The sequence below is a fragment of the Hyperolius riggenbachi genome, chromosome 1, assembly GCF_040937935.1.
Source record: "Hyperolius riggenbachi isolate aHypRig1 chromosome 1, aHypRig1.pri, whole genome shotgun sequence".
Lineage (NCBI taxonomy): Eukaryota > Metazoa > Chordata > Amphibia > Anura > Hyperoliidae > Hyperolius > Hyperolius riggenbachi.
This window is the reverse complement of record NC_090646.1, coordinates 605,099,319-605,119,746: the sequence shown is the minus strand read 5'-3', so window position 1 is coordinate 605,119,746 and position 20,428 is coordinate 605,099,319. Positions and strand designations below refer to the sequence as shown.

General features: G+C 42.8%; 1 protein-coding gene across 2 annotated transcripts in view; it reads right to left on the bottom strand.

The window, feature by feature from the left end:
- Window positions 1-20,428, bottom strand: part of IPO11 (importin 11) — a 604,534-nt gene that overhangs the window by 189,898 nt on the left and 394,208 nt on the right. For both annotated transcript variants that reach the window (XM_068249679.1, XM_068249671.1), the window contains exons 25-27: window positions 15,934-16,029; window positions 12,608-12,721; window positions 9,937-10,058 (exon numbers count right to left, since the gene is read on the bottom strand). In XM_068249679.1, the coding sequence (XP_068105780.1) occupies window positions 9,937-10,058; window positions 12,608-12,721; window positions 15,934-16,029 (332 nt within the window). The remainder of the gene's footprint in view (window positions 1-9,936; window positions 10,059-12,607; window positions 12,722-15,933; window positions 16,030-20,428) is intronic.

Genomic DNA, 20,428 nt, shown 5'->3' with positions numbered 1-20,428 from the left:
GCCTCTTGAGCTAAGCATTTGGCTGCAGACCCCACAGTAGACACTGGTAGGTACACAGTAACCATACAACATGGATAATTTACTGTGGACCAAGCTTTACCCTCCTAAAAAAAGAATGCCTAAGAACCAGGGATGTAACTGGGGAGCAGCCTTTGCTAGAGCTGTAAGGCCACCCAAACCACTACTTCACACCCCAAAATAGGTGTCCAATATTCAGAGCAGGTGTTTTTGTGTCTACACTAATTATGGGTGTGAGGAAGTGGGTTGTCCCACAAAACGCATTGCAGTGGAGTTTTTAACCTGTATTTTAGTGAACACCTATTGTCCTTTTACCTGGCGGTAAGTCCACCTTTACCTCCATTTTAAACTGCTAAATGTTATTCTACACTTGGTGCCTCTGTTTTCTAACTATGTGACACATGTTACAAGTGTAATTCCTAGTTTCCTACTGAATGTGCAACACAGCAACACTTCATGGACTACCACTTATTTTGTTTTTTGTTTTACAACAGAAATGTTTGACTGAAAGCTTTGGGCAATACAGTACTGACAGAGCTTGTTTAAAACACAATGAAAAAATAAGGCCCAGAGAATGGAAATCATCTATGGACAAACCTGAATTGCTCTTATCTACTTTAAGTGTTGAGTATGTTACATTTCAGAGCTTATACATAACTAAACAGAAAAAAAGAACATAAATCAGCTGACTACACCCTATTATGTAACAATAAACAAAAAAAAAAACGAACACAAATCAGCTAACTGCAGTTAATGTGATATCATTTTTATATTTTGACAAACATTAGCATCTCCCAATCCCAAGACAATCTTAGTCATTGTTTGCATACACGAAGACCATATACGATGTTGCCAAACATGACATCAAGCACAAAGCAATGTCCTGTTAAGGGAATTCAAAGTGTGAATTCTTAATACAAACGCCACATCCTCCCTCTAATAAAACGAGTCTGCAAAGCATTAAAGAAGATAAGTTAGGTTTTCTGTTGTACTAAAATAGAACAAGTGGGTTCAGACCTGAAGACTAACTAGTGGGGTATCAGTAGAACAGGGATATCAAACCTGTCCTTCGAGGGCCGAGGTCCTCACACATTTTTGATACAGCTCAAACTAATGGATGGGTCTGAATCAGGAAAGGTGTGGTCCATCAGATAGAACACATTCCTCTCTTTCTCAGTTCATCCTAAACACTGGCATGGACCTGGCCCTCCAGGCCTGGAGTTCTGACACCTGTGCAGGAGTAGGGGATGCAGAGATTGAGTCTGTATCAGGGCCCTTGGACCTCAAAGGCTGAAATGTGCCCCTCCTCCAGTTAATGCATAATCTCTTTATTGGTGCTGTAGTCTCTTGTAGGGATGATCAATGAGATGCAAATATTTCCGAAACTATCCAATTTTTTAATGCAAATGTATGCAGTTTGAAAATGGACTAATAAATTTAAACCCAGGTTTAAATTGATTGGTCAATTTTCAAGTTGCATACACTTGCATACAAATGTGCTTACATTTGCATCAACTCGGAACAATTTGCATATTTGTGATCATCCCCATTCTCTTGTAAATGCTTTGAATATAGTTCTCATTAACAAATCATTCTTTTTCCTCTGCTTACACCTCTCACATAATGAATGTGTTCGGAAAGCCAGATTAGGTGGTCAGTAGTATGAGTATCAAGAGAGAATTACACATAAAGTGCTGGGGAAAGGGGGTAGGGGTGTGCAATGTAAAATTTGTACTGGAACCTATGACTCTGTAACTAAACCACTTCGCTTCATTTCACATCATGGGGTATCAGTAAAATATTCATTGGATCCCAGGCTTAGATACTCTAACACAGATGCCCATACCTCCATTCCTGAAGGTGAGAGGACATGTTGTACAATCATGAGCACAGCATGCAGACAAAGACATGTGATCACCCTCCCCATTATTAAAATATAGAGTTAACTTCATCACAAAAAAACAATTTTCACTGTATTTTGGCTATGGCACAATATGATCAGCTAACTTCACTTCAGTACAATCATATCATCAGCACAGGTGAAGGCAGAAGAGACTACAGCTGAAATCACTATGACTGCATTATAAGGACAGTTCGATTGCTGTAAAAGAGGGGCAGATGTGCTAGATATAACTGTATTATTGTGTTAGCAACACCAAAATGGCCTCACATGCAAGGAAATTGCCACTAAGAAAATTACAATTGAAAGAACCATGTACACGATTATCAACTTCAACTTCAAGGTGAACGGTATCAAGTGCAGTAACAAAAAGGCTTCAGGACATTCACCACCAGGACTTTCGCTTCCTGATGATTAAGCTACAGAATCATGTTGTCATCAATACAGAGCTTGTTCAATACTGGCAGGAGGTGGGTATGAGTGCATCCGCATGGACAGACTATGGGATAATGGCATTGTGTCAAGAATGACAACAAAGAAGCCACTTCTTTCTGCAGGAAGTATGAGAACTGGACAGCAGAAGACCGGTGCAAAGTTATTTTCTCTGACTAATCCTCCTCTTGAGTCTTTGGGACCTCTTTAAAAGGTGCATGTTGCCACGTGTCCTGTGTTGTGCCAACAGCAAAACATCCCGAGACAATCTGTGTGTGGAGTTGCTTCTCACCCAATGGAGTGGGCTCATTCACATTTTTGACCAAGAAGACTGCCATGAATAAGTCCTTCAAGAGCAACTTCTTCCAACAATCCAAGTGCAATTTGGTATCGATCTGTGTATTTTCCCAGCATGGTGGTGCACTGTGGTGCAAGGGAAACGTGGCAACAAAGTGATTCGGAGATCATATAGTTACCGTAAATTTAATTTTTGGACCTCTATTCAGGAAGCTTATCAGATCATAATACCATTGAGTAGCCAGTAGGATGTTCTCAAAAAAAAGCAGCCAAACAAGCAGAAGCCGACAAATTGTGACTAACGGCAAGTACAACCAAGGCGAGAATAAATCACCATCAGTCAGGGATTGGCACAGAACCCAATTTTGACATGCCAGAGCAAACTGCAAAGCTATGAAGAAGGGTCAACGCTGTAAATGTTGCCTATTGGCATGAATTTGATGTATTTGCCAATAAAATCATTTAAAACACATGCAATGTTTTTCAGTATACCATAGAGACATGTAAAAAAAAAAAAAAAAGTAAATATAAAAATGCTAAATCCGCAAAGTTTGCAAAACACAACGTTTCCGTCATTGCCAAAACTTCTGGCCAAAACTGTACATTTAAGTACCCTAGCTCGTGAAAGACTAAATGAAAAAGGGGGGAATAAAAGTTGTGTGCTCTAAATTTGTATGATATAACATTTAGTGCATAAAAGTGCATAGAAAGTATATAGAAAATTCAGATGAAAACTGCCCCAGGACAGCTGACATTCTGACATGCCCACCACAGTCACACAGGAATGACTTACAGGCCACCCAGTTAAAAATCAGCAGCATTCAAACTCTAATTAAAGGACTTACGAGGCCAAAATAGGGGGAAAACGTTAATTACTTGCACAGCCTTTTACGGCATGGAGGACGCTGTCCGCGCCGATCCGCCGGGTCCCCCCGCTCGTTAGCCCCCGCGGGCCGGCTCCCAACCCCTCCCAAAATGGCCGCTTGCTATGCCCGCGGCTACGCGGACTGCGCAGCTCTAGGGCCAACCTCCCCGATCCACGCTACGTAGCGTGGATCGGGGAGGTTGGCCCTAGAGCTGCGCAGCTGCACTCGCGGCTACGCGGACTGCGCAGCCGCGGGCATAGCAAGCGGCCATTTTGGGAGAGGAATGGGAGCCCGACCCGGGCAGAGGGGTCGGGAGCTGGCCCGGGGGGCTAACGAGCGGGGGGACACGGCGGATCGGCACGGAGGGCGCGGCCGTAAAAGGCTGTGCAGGTAATTCACTTTTTTCCCCTATTTTGGCCTCGTAAGTCCTTTAAAGAGACTCTGTAACAACATTGTCTACCTTATTTCTTCTATCCTATAAGTTCCTATACCTGTTCTAATGTGGTGTGTCTTACTGCAGCCTTTCCTAGTTGCACAGTGGCTGTATTATCTCTGTTATATAATCTTATCTTCTTTCATCTGACGGCTTTGTCGGGTTCAGGCACTCAGGCAGGAATTTGCTGCTCTGCTTGTGATAGAAAAGAAGCTATACACACCCTCTCCACGCCCCCTGCAGGCTCTGTATGAGTCACAGACTAAGATCCTCTCAGCATATCACATGCTGGTTAGCAGCCATGTTTTTTGTTTGTAAACACTGGATAAAAATGGCAATTACAAGCCAGGATTGCAGCAGGGAGTGGCAGAAACAGCACAGAGGGGCCCAGGAGAACATAATGAATAGAATGGTATGCTTTTTATTGTAAGCATTTTAGAGTACAGATTTAGGTTCAGTAGGTTCAAACCAAACTACGTTCAGGTGGTCCAACTAAGATTTCACCCACAACTGCCAGAAAAATTGTTTGGGATGCAAGGAAAACCCCAGAAATAACTTTAGGTGAAATACAGGACTTTCTGAAAAAAATGTGGTTTCAAGATGCACAATAAGGAGGCCCTTGAAAAAAAGATAGGCTGTATGGTCGAGTTGCCAGAAGAAATCTATTACTACGCAAATGCCGCAAAGTATCCCGCAATATGCCAAACAGCACAGAGACAAGCCTCAAACCTTGTGGCACAACGTTGTTTTGAGTGAAGAGATCTGTGGAGCAGCTATCTGCTACATCTGTCAATGTTAGCGCATGGAGATTGTGGTCAGAGCTGGAGGTAAATACCAAACACTTTAACTTGATTAAAGTTAATGGGAACCGTGGGGTAAAAAAAAAAGCAAGATACTTACCTAAGGAGAGGGAAGGCTCTGGGTCCTAATAAGCCTTCTCCCTCCTCTCCCGGTGCAGCGCTGGCGAAGGTCACTTTGGAAAGTCTACAAGGGAGCCTGAGTGCTCCCGAAGACGGGCCGCTCCATACTGCGCATATGCCAGTGCCTTCTCTTGTGCACTCGCCTGTACGCAATATTGAGTCGCCTGTTTTCGGGAGGACTCTGCTCCCGAAGACTTCCGAAGTCCCCCGCAGCGGGGGAGTCAGAGATGCACCAAGAGCACCGGGAAAGGGCAGGCTCATTCAGACCCAGAGCCTTCTCTCTCCTTAGGTAAGGATCTCTTATTTATTTTTATTTTTTCAAAGACTCATATTAAGATCAACCGAATGCTGGAAACTTTATGAATTTAAATTCCTTGACGTTTCTTCAGGTATTTGCCGCACAAGTTGATAATTTACCTCACTAGTCAGTAATTTTACTTTTCAGTGTGGTAATAGGTTTAGACCAGGGGTTTCAAACTCGCGGCGCGCGGGCCATTTGCGGCCCTCAATACAATATTTTGTGGCCCTCGCCGGCAAAAGCTTCCTTATAGTTCGCTTCAGTGCTCCCAAGTAATCCACCGCATCCCCGCCGCTAAACGAGGGCTGCAGAGCCCCCAAATCGCCCGGGGGGCAATCTGCCGGCATTTCCTGGAAGGGGCAGAGCTTTCAGCTTCAGCTCTGCCCCTTCTGACGTCAATCGCCGCACGGATCGCCTCCTCTCCCCGCCCCTTTCTGGGAATGAAGAGTGAGAGGGACGGGCAGAGGCGGCGATGCGCAGCGATTGTGAAATTCCTTATGCGGCCCAGCCTCATCCTGACTTTGCCTCCTGCGGCCCCCCCAGGTAAATTGAGTTTGAGACCCCTGGTTTAGACAATTAAAATTTGGCAAAGTTTGGCAAGGTTACCGATCAAGGTAATTTGATCGGTAAAATCAGCTGTTTTCTGCATTACAGAATGCGGTAATGTTTAGTGAATTGAGGCCTAAATGTAAAAAGCTTTAGTACTCAGAACGGCTGACAGAGCAGGGATGCACAGAAAATGAAATTAACATATTAGCTTACAGGCACACAATATATCTACCGTATTTGCTTCTGTATAAGATGCATTTTTTACCCCCCAAAAAGGAAAAAGTCCCTGAGTCTTAGGGCGAAAGGAGGGAATCCCACTGGGGACAGAAGGTGACAGAGGAGGACACACGGGGACACAGGATGACAAAAATTGGGGGAGAACATCTACAAGACACTACTGAAATATGGATGCACCAAGTTTATAATGTTTTCCCCCTGGTGTTTGCTCTCTAAAACTAGGTGCATCTTATTTTTGTGAAGAGTCTTACACGGCAGCAAATACGGTGTGTATGTACAGTGGGGTGCGAAAGTTTAGGCAACCTTGTTAATTGTCATGATTTTCCTCTATAAATCGTTGGTTGTTATGATAAAAAATGTCAGTTAAATATATCATATAGGTATCACACAGTAATATTTAAGAAGTGAAATGAAGTTTATTGGATTTACAAAAAGTGTGCAATAATTGTTTAAACAAAATTACAGTGATGTGAAAAACTATTTGCCCCCTTCCTGATTTCTTATTCTTTTGCATGTTTGTCACACTTAAATGTTTCTGCTCATCAAAAACCGTTAACTATTAGTCAAAGATAACATAATTGAACACAAAATGCAGTTTTAAATGATGGATTTTATTATTTAGTGAGAAAAAAAACTCCAAATCTACATGGCCGTGTGTGAAAAAGTGATTGCCTCCCTTGTTAAAAAATAACTTAACTGTGGTTTATCACATCTGAGTTCAATTTCTGTAGTCACCCCCAGGCCTGATTACTGCCACACCTGTTTCAATCAAGAAATCACTTAAATAGGGGCTATCTGACACAGAGAAGTAGACCAAAAGAACCTCAAAAGCCAGACATCATGCCAAGATCCAAAGAAATTCAGGAACAAATGAGAACAAAAGTAATTGAGATCTATCAGTCTGGTAAAGGTTATAAAGCCATTTCTAAAGCTTTGGGACTCCAGCGAACCACAGTGAGAGCCATTATCCACAAATGGCAAAAACATGGAACAGTGATGAACCTTCCAAGGAGTGGCCGGCCGACTAAAATTACCCCAAGAGCGCAGAGAAAACTCATCCGAGAGGCCACAAAAGACCCCAGGACAACATCTAAAGAACTGCAGGCCTCACTTGCCTCAATTAAGGTCAGTGTTCACAACTCCACCATAAGAAAAGAGACTGGGCAAAAATGGCCTGCATGGCAGATATCCGAGGTGCAAACCACTTTTAAGCAAAAAGAACATTAAGGCTCATCTCAATTTTGCTAAAAAACATCTCAATGATTGCCAAGACTTTTGGGAAAATACCTTGTGGACCGACGAGACAAAAGTTGAACTTTTTGGAAGGTACGTGTCCCGTTACATCTGGCGTAGACGTAACACAGCATTTCAGCAAAAGAACATCATACCAACAGTAAAATATGGTGGTGGTAGTGTGATGGTCTGGGGTTGTTTTGCTGCTTCAGGACCTGGAAGGCTTGCTGTGATAGATGGGACCATGAATTCTACTGTCTACCAAAAAATCCTGAAGGAGAATGTCCGGCCATCTGTTCGTCAACTCAAGCTGAAGCAATCTTGGGTGCTGCAGCAGGACAATGACCCAAAACACACCAGCAAATCCACCTCTGAATGGCTGAAGAAAAACAAAATGAAGACTTTGGAGTGGACTAGTCAAAGTCCTGACCTGAATCCTATTGAGATGTTGTGGCATGACCTTAAAAAGGCAGTTCATGCTAGAAAACCATCAAATAAAGCTGAATTACAACAATTCTGCAAAGATGAGTGGGCCAAAATTCCTCCAGAGCGCTGTAAAAGACTTGTTGCAAGTTTTGGCAAACACTTGATTGCAGTTATTGCTGCTAAGGGTGGCCCAACCAGTTATTAGGTTCAGGGGGCAATTTCTTTTTCACACAGGGCCATGTAGGTTTTGAGTTTTTTTTCTCACTAAATAAAAGCCATCATTTAAAACTGCATTTTGTGTTCAATTATGTTATCTTTGACTAATAGATAATGGTTTTTGATGAGCAGAAACATTTAAGTGTGACAAACATGCAAAGGAATAAGAAATCAGGAAGGGGGCAAATAGTTTTTCACATCACTGTAGGTAGCTGCATAAATTTAGGCGCCACAAACAAATGAAATCATTATTTAGTAGATCCTTCTTTTGCAGAAATTACAGCCTCTAAACGCTTCCTGTAGGTGTTCCAATGAGAGTCTGGATTCTGGTTGAAGGTAGTTTGGACCATTCCTCTTTACATAACATCTCTCATTCAGGTTTGATGGCTTCCGAGCATGGACAGCTCTCTTTAAAGTGGAACCAAATTGAAAATACAAGATTTCAGAAATAAAATCTATTATCTAAATTATAATTATAAATAGCAGCTTTTTTCAGCTGCATGATGACAAATACAAAATATTTTACATTTATTGGAGGAACTCCTCTCTTCCCTTCATATTGCCAGGACAGAATCCGGCAAACTGGTGGAGTAGATGGTGTCCAGCAAACGAGGAATTACTAATGGCTGCCACCTGTATAACTCTAGTTATGAAAAGAGAAGGGTGAAAATTATGCACTGAAATGCTCATAGGCTTGAAGGAGTGTTTATTTATCTTTGTATGTGTCAGAGTGGTGCAACTAAATATTTTGAATTAAAAAAATGTTTGGTTTGGGTCCGCTTTAACTCACACCACAAACTTTCAATTATATTCAGGTCTGGGGACTGAGATGGCCATTCCAGAACATTGCGCTTGTTCCTCTGCATGAATGCCTTAGTGGATTTTGTGCAGTGTTTAGGGTCATTGTCTTGAAGAAAGATCCAGCCTCGGCGCAGCTTCAGCTTTTTTACTGATTCCTGGACATTGGTCTCCAGAATCTTCTGATACTGAGTGGAATCTATGAGTCCCTCAACTTTGACAAGATTTCCAGTCCCTGCACTGGCCACACAGCCCCACAGCATGATGGAACCACCACCATATTTTACTGTAGGTAGTAGGTGTTTTTCTTGCTGTGGGCTTCCTCTGCATCACTCTCGCATACAGCATCTGTAAAGTGTGCTGAATGTTTGAACGATGCACAGTGACTCCATCTGCAGCAAGATGATGTTGTAGGTATTTGGTGCTGGTCTGTGGGTTGACTGACTGTTCTCACCATTCGTCGCTTCTGTCTATCCGAGATTTTTCTTGGTCTGCCACTTTGAGCCTTAACTTGAACTGAGACAGTGGTCTTCCATTTCCTCAATATGTTCCTAACTGTGGAAGTAGACAGCTGAAATCTCTGAGACAGCTTTCTGTACCCTTCCCCTAAACCATGATGGTGAACAATCTTTGTCTTCAGGTCATTTGAGAGTTGTTTTGAGACCCCCATGTTGCTACTCTTTAGAGAAAATTAAAAAAGGAGGGAAACTTAGAATGGACCCCCTTAAATACTCTTTCTCATAATTGGATTAACCTGTGTATGTAGGTCAGGAGTCACTGAGCTTACCAAGCCAATTTGAGTTCCAATAATTAGTCTAAAGGTTTTGGAATCAATAAAATGACAAATTTATGCACCTGCCTAATTTTATTTAAACAGTTATTGCGCACTTTCTGTAAATCCAATAAACTTTATTTCACTTTTCAAACATCACTGTGTGTGTATCCTATAGGATATTTTTAACTGACATATATATTATCGTAACAACCAATGATTTATACAGGAAATTCACGACAATTAACAAGGTTGCCCAAACTTTTGCATCCCAATATATATATATATATATATATATATATATATATATATATATATATATATGTGTGTGTGTGTATATATACATACACACACCATAAGATCAGAAACTTTTCTAACTTTCCATGACTTGTGGATAGAATCCCGAGGCATTTACTAGCTGAGCAGAGCATGCGCTGCCAACTCATAGAGTGTACCATGGCCTCACAGAAAAGGATCCTTATTACTACCTTCTCCCATTCACTTGTGCCATAAACAAAAAAAAATACGTCGAATTTCTCACCTGTTAGCAGAGGGCAGCAAGGAAATGACAGCGAGTGCAGAAAGCTTCCTTCTCTCTGCTTGTGTGATGTTATCCATGCGATCCACCCACATTTCAATCACATTCCCAAGTATCTGGTCAGCCTGCAGATAACAAAAAAAGAAAAACTATTGAGAGTGAAACAAAACTCTCCCCAGAGTCCAGTGATTCGCTGCCGGGACTCCTGGGTCATCCTTACAATAAACAAGCAGGAGAAATAGTTTTCACCTGATCAGCCCTGCTTGCGATGAGTGCAGCGATGGTGTAATTATTCTGGCAGTAATTCCTTGTAAAATAGGTACAAGTGTGTTCTAACACAGCCCAGAGGCTCTTCTCCTCGTAATTACTGGATAGGAACAAAACTCATTTGGCCAAATGCTACGCTGCACTTATAGGTCTGCTCTTGCCGTGTAAATGAGAAACCTGGATCAGACCATTTGTCATGTAAACCAGAAATTCCAACCTCATTACCTGAACTTCTCTAGAGATTTGCACGGTTCTAAAAGGATATATTCCTTCTTAAGCTAGCACAGCTGTAAGGTATGGAGTTACTGAGCAACGGAGGAAGCTCACTGTGCTATTAAAGTGAAGGTATTGTTTTATCAATTCAAAGAATTCACCCTAAAAATAGATTTTTATTTTAACCAAAGACAATGTAAATTGTTACAAATGAATGTTTACTCTCTGCAGCTCTGTCTGTATTGATGAGCTAGTTCTGGATCTAAAAATCATTCTCATTTTTTACTGCTGTGAAGCCAAGATTAGAGATGGTCATGTCTAGGAGATCTCATGGAGAAGCATGTGATCAGTTTGGTCAAGTGATAAATATGCTAGTCGCACCCAGGTTATACAAATCCATGTTTTTATTTCAGTTAGAGGTAGGGCCCCTCCTGCAGAGGATGACCTAATCGTGGTGGGAGGTTCTAGTACTTGATAATTTGGAAAAGAGGATGTATGTTACCCCAAGGGATTCAACAGATTTCCTAGGGAGTCAAGAAAAACCACATAGACACCAGGAGCCCCTTATGGTGTAGAATGTCAAGTGCTGAACATGTAATCTTAAAGAGCAAAAGAATACTCACACAAGTGTGGGTTGCACGACTAGCAACCATAGTATGAAGGCAGGTGAGGAAATCCTGTCCTCACTCAGGTTCTTTAGTCATCAGATATGTGGGTCGCGCTCCAGACAAAAAGCAATAGTTCGGAAATTAAACACTAGACTAACCCCCCAAAGCAGCTGAGGGGCTGTGACATAACTGGGAGGGAGAAGGCGCCCCAAAAAATAGGTGGTGGTGGATGAATGGTATATCTGTATTATGTGACTTAAAATAGCAAAAAATATAAATAATAAAAATGGTTTGCCTCAAAGTAAGGGGCAAAGCCAATTTCAAAGCAAAACTTTTAGGTTTTGGCGCTCTGAACTTACTGTCTACAGTATAAAGACACTGCTTTGTATTTGATCTGAGGAAGCGGACTGTGTTCCGTGAAACGCGTTATCATTGTTAGTGTCTGATGAGTAATAAAACTTTTTGTATGAAATTGGCTTTGCCCCTTCCTCTGAGGTAAGCCATTTTTATGATTTATATCTTTTGCTATTTTTAGTCACATAATATAGATATACTGTTCCTCCACCACCACCTATTTTTGGGGCGCCTTCTCCCTCCCAGTTACTTGATAATTTGCATGCAACTATTATGGAAACCAACATCCTCCAGCTATGGTAATTTGCTGCATCTGATTTGAATGCAAGGTGTGCATGTTGTCTATTAGTAGGCACGGCACCCTCATGCAGCTAATCATTTAATTGCAGTTTGTCCTGAGTAGTGCTGCCTTTCTCTGCTGTGTACAAAAAAAAAAGGTGATAAACATGCAAGTCTCTGATTTGCTAGTCATGATCATGTGCTAAACAGGATGTGATCACATCAAATCAGAGCTCTGCAAATCTATCACCTGATCAAACAAATCACATGCTTTCAAAGAGAGAGAAAACCGTTCGGTACTGTTCCAATCACTATAACCGCTTTATTGTATTACTTGTTACGTGCTGTCAATGCAGTACATAAAGTCCCTTAAAAATAGGTAGACCGTTCCAGATGAGATAGATGACCAGGCTGTGGGGCAGCATGGGCCCGCCCGACAATTGTTTTGCGCACTCACGTCATCAGAGGCTTTGTGGCCACAGCCTGGTCATCTCATCTTGTATGTCTACCAGGATGGGTTAGACAAAGGGATTAGTAGAATTCTAGCTACCGTATATAAAATGATAAACGTGTCTGAATAGGTGTGTCTTGAGGGTACGTTTGAAAATGTTCAGGCTCGTAGCATGACGGATAGGTAGAGATAATTTTCCATTTTACAGGTTTTCACCGTAGTGCTCCTTTAAGTAGAATCAGCCTACTAGGGTCCTAGCCATCTTATATATAGGAACTTGTTTATAGTACAGCCATACTAGTCTGCCAAAGCTCTTCGCACACTGTGTTAATATTCCGACTACCTCTAACAAAAGGTCTTTTTGAAAATACCTGTTTCTAGGAAACATTTCTGTAGATCGACAAATCAATCAAGCACAGTGTGCAGTCTGTAAAAATAGCCATAACAAGCAGCGAGTTATAATATCTACAAGTGACAAACTGCATTTTCCCCCATTACTGACCTCTTGGTGGCATTCCTGTGCAATCTGATTTAGCAGCGAAGAAAAACAGTTTTTGTTTTGCAGGACGACACGACCCAGAACTCCGAGGTAGGTTGACATGACAACTGGATATCTCTGTTACGACAAAAATGTAACGTAAATAGAATACTAAATATTTAGAAGTTCTACAAAAATGCAGTAAATAAGAGTTTAACAAGAGATACGCCCTGCCAAGTAAATAGGACACTTCCTTCACCAAAAAAAAAAAGAAAATCTGTATTGCATAGTGTACCCTTGCTACATACTATTACCACGCTTCTTAGTTTAATATCAGCAGGCAAGGATGAGACATGTCTGGTTGAATTAATGGCTAAAGTAATTTCTAGAAATAACTATTAAATCAGCTTCAGCATTCTAAAGCTTTGTACACATGCTCAACAAATGTTGTGTGAAATGTCCGACAAATGTCAAGTTTCGCCGTATCGGATGACAATCGTGTAAAAAAATGTAGCCAAAGGACAAGCGATTGATTCATCCAGCAGATCAACTCTGATGACTGTTGGGCAGATATCATGCAGTCAGCCATATGTGTACGAGGCGAATGCCCACATGTCATCCATAATGGCCTCAATTCTGGTAGGGTTTTTGAGAAAATTACCCCGAATACGGTAATTTACCACATGTGGTAATTACCGTATATACTCGCAAGCAAGCCGACCCGCCCCCCCCACTTTTACCCCCAAAAACAGGAAAAAATGATTGACCCTCATATAAGCCGGGGGTAGGAAACGCTGGCCGCGTGATCCCCCCAGTATGTCCCAGTATAGCTAGTATAGTGCCCAGTATGGGTAGGTAGTGCCTCAGTATAGCTAGTATAGTGCCCAGTATAGCTAGTATAGTGCCCAGTATAGGTAGGTAGTGCTCAGTATAGCTAGTAAAATGCCCCAGTATAGCCAGTATAGTGCTCAGTATAGCCAGTATAGTGCTCAGTATAGTGCTCAGTATAGTGCTCAGTATAGCTAGTATAGTGCTCAGTATAGCTAGTGAAGTGCCCCAGTTTAGCTAGTATAGTGCTCAGTATAGTGCTCAGTATAGCTAGTGAAGTGCCCCAGTTTACCTAGTATAGTGTTCAGTATAGCTAGTATAGTGCTCAGTATAGCTAGTATAGTGCTCAGTATAGCCAGTATAGTGCCCCATTATAGCTAGTATAGTGCCCCATTATAGCTAGTATAGTGCCCCATTATAGCTAGTATAGTGCGCCATTATAGCTAGTATAGTGCCCCAGTATAGTCAGTATAGTGCCCCAGTATAGCTTGTATAGTGCCCCAGTATAGCTTGTATAGTGCCCAATATAGCTAGCATAGTGCCCCATATAGCTAGCATAGTGCCCCATATAGCTAGCATAGTGCCCCATATAGCTAGCATAGTGCCCCATATAGCTAGCATAGTGCCCCATATAGCTAGCATAGTGCCCCATATAGCTAGCATAGTGCCCCAGTATGGGTGGGTGGATGGGTAGGTGCTGTCCCTCCCCGCGGCCGCCGCTGCTATTACCTTAGGCGGCGCCGCTTCCTCTATCCCCGTCCTAATTCACAGCAGCGCGCCCCTCGCTGCTGTGATGACGCAGGAAACCATAGAGAGCGGTTCCCATAGTAACGGCCGCTCTCTATGGTTTCCTCCGTCATCACAGCAGCGAGGGGCGCACTGCTGTGAATTAGTAGTTACCGGAGGAGGACGGGGATAGTGGAAGCGGCGCCGCCTAAGGTAATAGCAGCGGCGGCCGCGGGGGGAGCGGGGAGGGACAGCACCTACCCACCCACCCATGACTCGCAAGCAAGCCGACCCCCCAACTTTTGGCCCACTTTTGGGGGGTCAAAAATTCGGCTTGCTTGCGAGTATATACGGTACATTTAGCAATTCTGGTAGATTTTAGTCATGTTTTACTGCAAGTGGGAGGTCGCGCTGTAATTTGCATTAATCTTTCCGAAAATTGCTATTCTCATGGAAATTAGGGGGCATGTAATCACACAATTTACTGATCACTGCCTGTGCCTGGAGGTAAAGTCAATTTGTATGCATTTTGCAGTTTTTAGTGAAGTTTCTATTCAGGCTGTGTAAAAGAAAAGAATAGTAGAAATAAACTCCAAATATTTAGTGGATTTTTTTTATAGGGAATGCCTATAAATATACTTTTCATAGGTTGCTACATAATCAAATACACCTTCCCTCCCCTCAAAAAAACCCACTCCTGCACTTCTTCAAGCCGATCTGGACACAAAGCCTGCCCCCCTTTCAGCCGATCAGTGAGTAAATATAGAGATACACGGGGGGACAGAAGAAAACACAGGTGGGGGACAGAAGGCTACAGAACAGGGACAGATGGCTACAGAACGGGAACAAAGGGTTGCAGAATGGGAATAAAATGTTGCACAACGGGGATAGAAGGCTGCACAACGGGGACAGAAGGCTGCACAATGGGGACAGAAAGCTGCACAACGGGGACAGAAGGCTGCACAACGGGAACAGAAGGCTGCACAACGGGAACAGAAGGCTGCACAACGGGAACAGAAGGCTGCACAACGGGAACAGAAGGCTGCACAACGGGAACAGAAGGCTGCACAACGGGAACAGAAAACTGCTCAACAGGAACAGAAGGCTGCACAACGGGGACAAAAGGCTGCACAACGGGGACAAAAGGCTGCACAACGAGGACAGAAAGCTGCACAACGGGGACAGAAGGCTGCACAATGGGGACAGAAAGCTGCACAACGGGGACAGAAAGCTGCACAACGGGGACAGAAGGCTGCACAACGGGAACAGAAGGCTGCACAACGGGAACAGAAGGCTGCACAACGGGAACAGAAAACTGCTCAACAGGAACAGAAGGCTGCACAACGGGGACAAAAGGCTGCACAACGGGGACAAAAGGCTGCACAACGGGAACAGAAGGCTGCACAACGGGAACAGAAGGCTGCACAACGGGAACAGAAGGCTGCACAACGGGGACAGAAGGCTGCACAACGGGGACAGAAGGCTGCACAACGGGAACAGAAGGCTGCACAACGGGAACAGAAGGCTGCACAACGGGAACAGAAGGCTGCACAACGGGAACAGAAGGCTGCACAACGGGAACAGAAGGCTGCACAACGGGGACAGAAGGCTGCACAACGGGGACAGAAGGCTGCACAACGGGGACAGAAGGCTGCACAACGGGGACAGAAGGCTGTAGAATGGGAACAAACGGATGCAAAATGGGAACAAAAGGCTGCACAACGGGGACAGAAGGCTGCACAACGGGGACAGAAGGCTGCACAATGCAAAATATATAACTATTGAGGAGAACTTACCTCTCCCTCCAGAATTCCTCTAAGGACTGGAGGTAGAAGAGCATGAAAAAAGCCAGGGCCAATGTCAGGGTTCACCATAACCATATTCTCCACAACCTGAAAAAAACACATAAAATCACTTGAGCATAAAGTAATCTTACCATACACATGTAAATGCCTGAATACTATAATGCCGAGGTAGAAAAGCTTCTCTGAGCCATGTCCCATTTTATAGAGTCCCAAGTACAATTTCCTGGATTTTTTACTGAAAGTGAAGATGAACTGCGGATTGTGCCATTTTTTCAAACAATTCTCATATTTGATGCAGATGTTCAAGAGGAATTTCCTGATGAATAAGTCAGTCACATGACCCAGAGATCTGTGCGCAAAGAATACACCTGCCAGCAGAGTGGGAGCTGTAAAAATCATTTAAACCCCTATTTTTTTTTTTTTTTAAAGAACTCCATGATCGATTACACATTTGATATCACCATTTTAAGATCTCACGAAGTTGGCACAACACAGGTAAATTAAAAATAATGTTATCCAAAGTTCTCTCTAGTTTTACTCTCCTTCCCTTTTTTGTTACGATACACTACGCAATCTTTCCGACGACTGGAAATGTGTTGAGCACAAAGCAATCATTTCCGTGATCTTGCAATGTGGGTACAGGTGTTTGGCGATGCGCCGCAATTATGATCATCACGGCGGATCTTTATGATCCCCGACGACTCCGTGTAACGTACTGCAATTGCTCTACTTCCCATTCGCGGCCATCGTGTGCCGTCACGTGTACCTGCCTGCAGGAGGATGGATCGGGAATGTTGCTTGGATCCATCTTCCTGAGCAGTCAGGTGACTATTTCACTTAAAGCGGTATTGTCAACATAAAAATCTAATTTCAACAGCAACTGGTCTGAGTGTATTAAGTGATAAAGATGCTAACCCTGCATTCAAAACTTGCAAAACTTTTTCTGCTGTTATGGTTTGGAGTTATCACATACTTTAGGAGCACTGGCCCTAGTGCCAAACAGTGCCAACGAGTTGAATGCTGTGAGTTCTTTTTATCTATAATATATTCCTCCTCTTCCATTTATTTCCCTGCCAGCTGCTTATTTGACACACCCTCTGATCACTTAGAAGCAAGGCTGAGGTGACTCAGCGATTGGAGGATAAGATAGTGCACTTCCTAGTATACACCTCAGTGGGAGTGTCTGAAGACTCTGGGAGGAGGGCAGCTAATAAATACACAATGATCAACAGAAGAAAGGGGGGAAAACAAGAGTCAGGGAGGATATGATGTCAGCATTAGCTTGGCAAGATGGCCACTGCCTAAAATAGGATTTTCTGCTTTTCCTTTATAAAATTCACAGGAATCAGTACGTGGATAGCACAATACATCTGTTATGTAAGTAGAAGTAGTATTTATCTACTTATATATGTGATTTTTATTTCTAGGTTAGCATGGGTGTCGCCTGATCTTTAAGGGGTTGAGGGGCTGGAAAAGCCCCATGTAAGTAAAAATCCAAGTTTAAGCCTAATTCTCTCTCTCTATCCAATAAACAGTAAGGCCTTGTTCACATTGCGTTCCGTCCGCGTTGGGCTGTTTTTGAGGCGTCCTTTTCCCGGCAATTGGGTGGGCGATTCATTTTGTGCTAAGCGGTTTTCTAAGCGTTTTTTCCGAGCGGTTTTGTAATTCACTCCTTGACGCAAGTCAGGAAGTGAACTCTTTGACCCGAAAAAGAATAAATACAATGTATTTACTCTTAAAAACGCAAACGCAATCGCTGCACACAGCGCCGCTCTACTGAACAGACAGCGCACGAAACGCGCTGATATGAACCTTCTCATAGACATTCATTGCACAAGCGTTTGGTGGGCAATTTGAAAAACTGCCCGCGAGTAAAAAAAAACAAAAAACAAAAAACCGCCTACAGTGTGAACAACCCCTCAAGGAGTTTCTGTTTAAATTATTTTTAAGATTTTAACAGTAGCCTGAAACTTCACAGATCTAATAATAATCATCATTATTATTATTATTAACACATCAATAACTATTCTTGTTAAATGCATACATAGATAAAATGACACAATTTGCAATGACATCCTGCTTGAAGTTAATGGAAAAGCCATTGCTTGGCCTTGTACGGCAAAAATAACTGGAATAGCAATATTTTTAGAGGTCGTCCACTGGATAGTCAGCTTCCTCTGTTATTTTTCTAATCAGTGAATAGAGCCGGATTTCACATAACATCATAAAAAAATACAATAAACAACGCTAAACGCTAAACAAATAACTGTCAATAAACTGTTGGCTTTTGCCTTGCGCCATACTTAGAACAATACGCTCATATTCACACACACAAAGAAAAGGAAAACATTTATAGAACAGATTTTAACAAATTCCCCTGAAAGAGAAAAATCCAATTTCAGTGCATCCAACAGCATTTACCGTTAACATATTGAGTTCATTCATCTTTGAAGATGATAACAGTGACGGAACTTGTGTTTTTTGTACAGAGTGCGGTCTCTTCACAAATCGTAAATAGGGGTCATTGGATGGAAGCGTACGGCTCTTGACAAGTTGTCAAGTTAAAACAAAAGAAAAAATAGCCAGTGAGTACGTAGCACATAAACAGGTTCACATAATAGAGGATGTGTGTGTCATACGCAAAGCAGCCCAGAACTCAGTACTTCTTCCCTGCTGTAAGATATACGCAACAGCATCATAACTATTAAAGAAAAACATTTTTTTACAGCGGCAGTGTGTCCATTTCCCGCTTTCATGGAAGCCGACATATTAACATCCTCTGTTTACAAATTAGCTGCTCTGTCGTGGCAGAGAAGATTCCTGACACAGTTGAGAGATCAAATTACACTTGTGATTAGTCACAGATGAGGGGTAATTAGACAGGCTAAACTCTAAATACGTACAGGGTGCATTTCTCTCCATTTTCCTTCTGTCCTGTGCAAGAGTTCTGGTCCACTATAAAGGACATCTGCAGTGAGAGGTACAGTATATGGAGGCTGCCATATTTGTTTCCTTATAAGTAATACCAGTTGCCTGGCTATCCTGCTGATCCTCTGCCTCTAATACTTTTAGCCACAGACCCTGGACAAGCATGCAGCAGATCAGGTGTTTCTGACATTACTGTCAGAGCTGACAAGATTAGCTGCATGCTTGTTTCTGGCGTTATTCAGACACAACTGCAGCCTAATAGATCAGATCTGAAGTGAAAATACATGTGTAATGAATTATTTGTATGTGTAGTAGAAATGGTAAATAGACTGTTGCTAGAGTCCAATATTTTTAATTTCATTGTAGTGGCTTACACTGTAAATGTACATACACACGCTACACAGAACTCGCATGGTGGTCTCACGTTCTGTTTCACCTTCTCTGCAGCATGAAGTTAATAGGGAAACAGGAAATTTGGCGCCCGGTAGTGTGTGTGTGTGTTCGTGTGTGTTCGTGTGTGTTCGCGTGTGTGTGTGTGTGTGTGTGTGTGTGTGTGTGTGTGTGTGTGTGTGTGTGTGTGTGTGGGGGGGGGGGGGTGAATATGATTTATTACCACTTATATAATTTCCACCAACAATATTTTGTTTCTATGTAGCTGTGAATTTATTTAATTGTACTATTTGTTCTCTTTATTCATATACAACGTTTCTCCCTTTTTTTAGTTTTTAGTTTATTTTTATTTCATACTGTGCCTCCTTTTGACAATATGGAGGTGGTAGATATAATACTTTGCATCTAGGCTCCTTGATGTAGCGGGACTTTCCCCGCTGTTCCCTCATGTGCATTCCTTCATGTTCCCGCACGGGCAGTCCCTTTAGTATTCCATCGTCATGACAACGCGGCTTGCCCGATGCCGCTGTTGTCATACAGGGAGACGGAAGTCCGGCTGATTGGTGGAATTGTCCACGTGATCAGCCGGCATGAGGCGGTGACGTTGCTGTCCTGCCTTCAGAAGGCGGGCGGATGTTTCCGCTCGCATCCAACACGTCTCCCTGGTAACGTCTTCTGACGTTACAGCGCTGCCTGCTTCACAGTTCCCCATCAGGTCAGACAGACCGATGGGTGGTTCCATCGGCGTGTATTCTGGGTAAAGAGGCTGTCATCGGTGTTTGGTGCAGCCATGGAGGCGGACGCATTTTCAAAGGTGAGCGTCTCGCTTCTATTGGTTCCTGCATATATGAAATAGTTCCCCATCAGGTCCGGCATATGTTTGCTTGACAGGGATTGGCTTTTAGTGTCACTGGCCTGTGATTGGTGTATTTCAAATGTGATGTGCTATATAAACCTGCTTGAGATTGCATTATATTGAGGCTGTCATGGCTTGATAAAGGAGCAAGGCCATCGCTCCGAAACGTTGCTATTTGTACTTTTGCACCATTATGACAGCCTTTTAATAAACAAGTAAAAGAGCATTGGATGGTGCTGGCTTCATCTTTTCCTTGATACAGAACTCGAGTGGTAATCAAGCTTGCCGTGGCACATCCGCTGAATACTATTG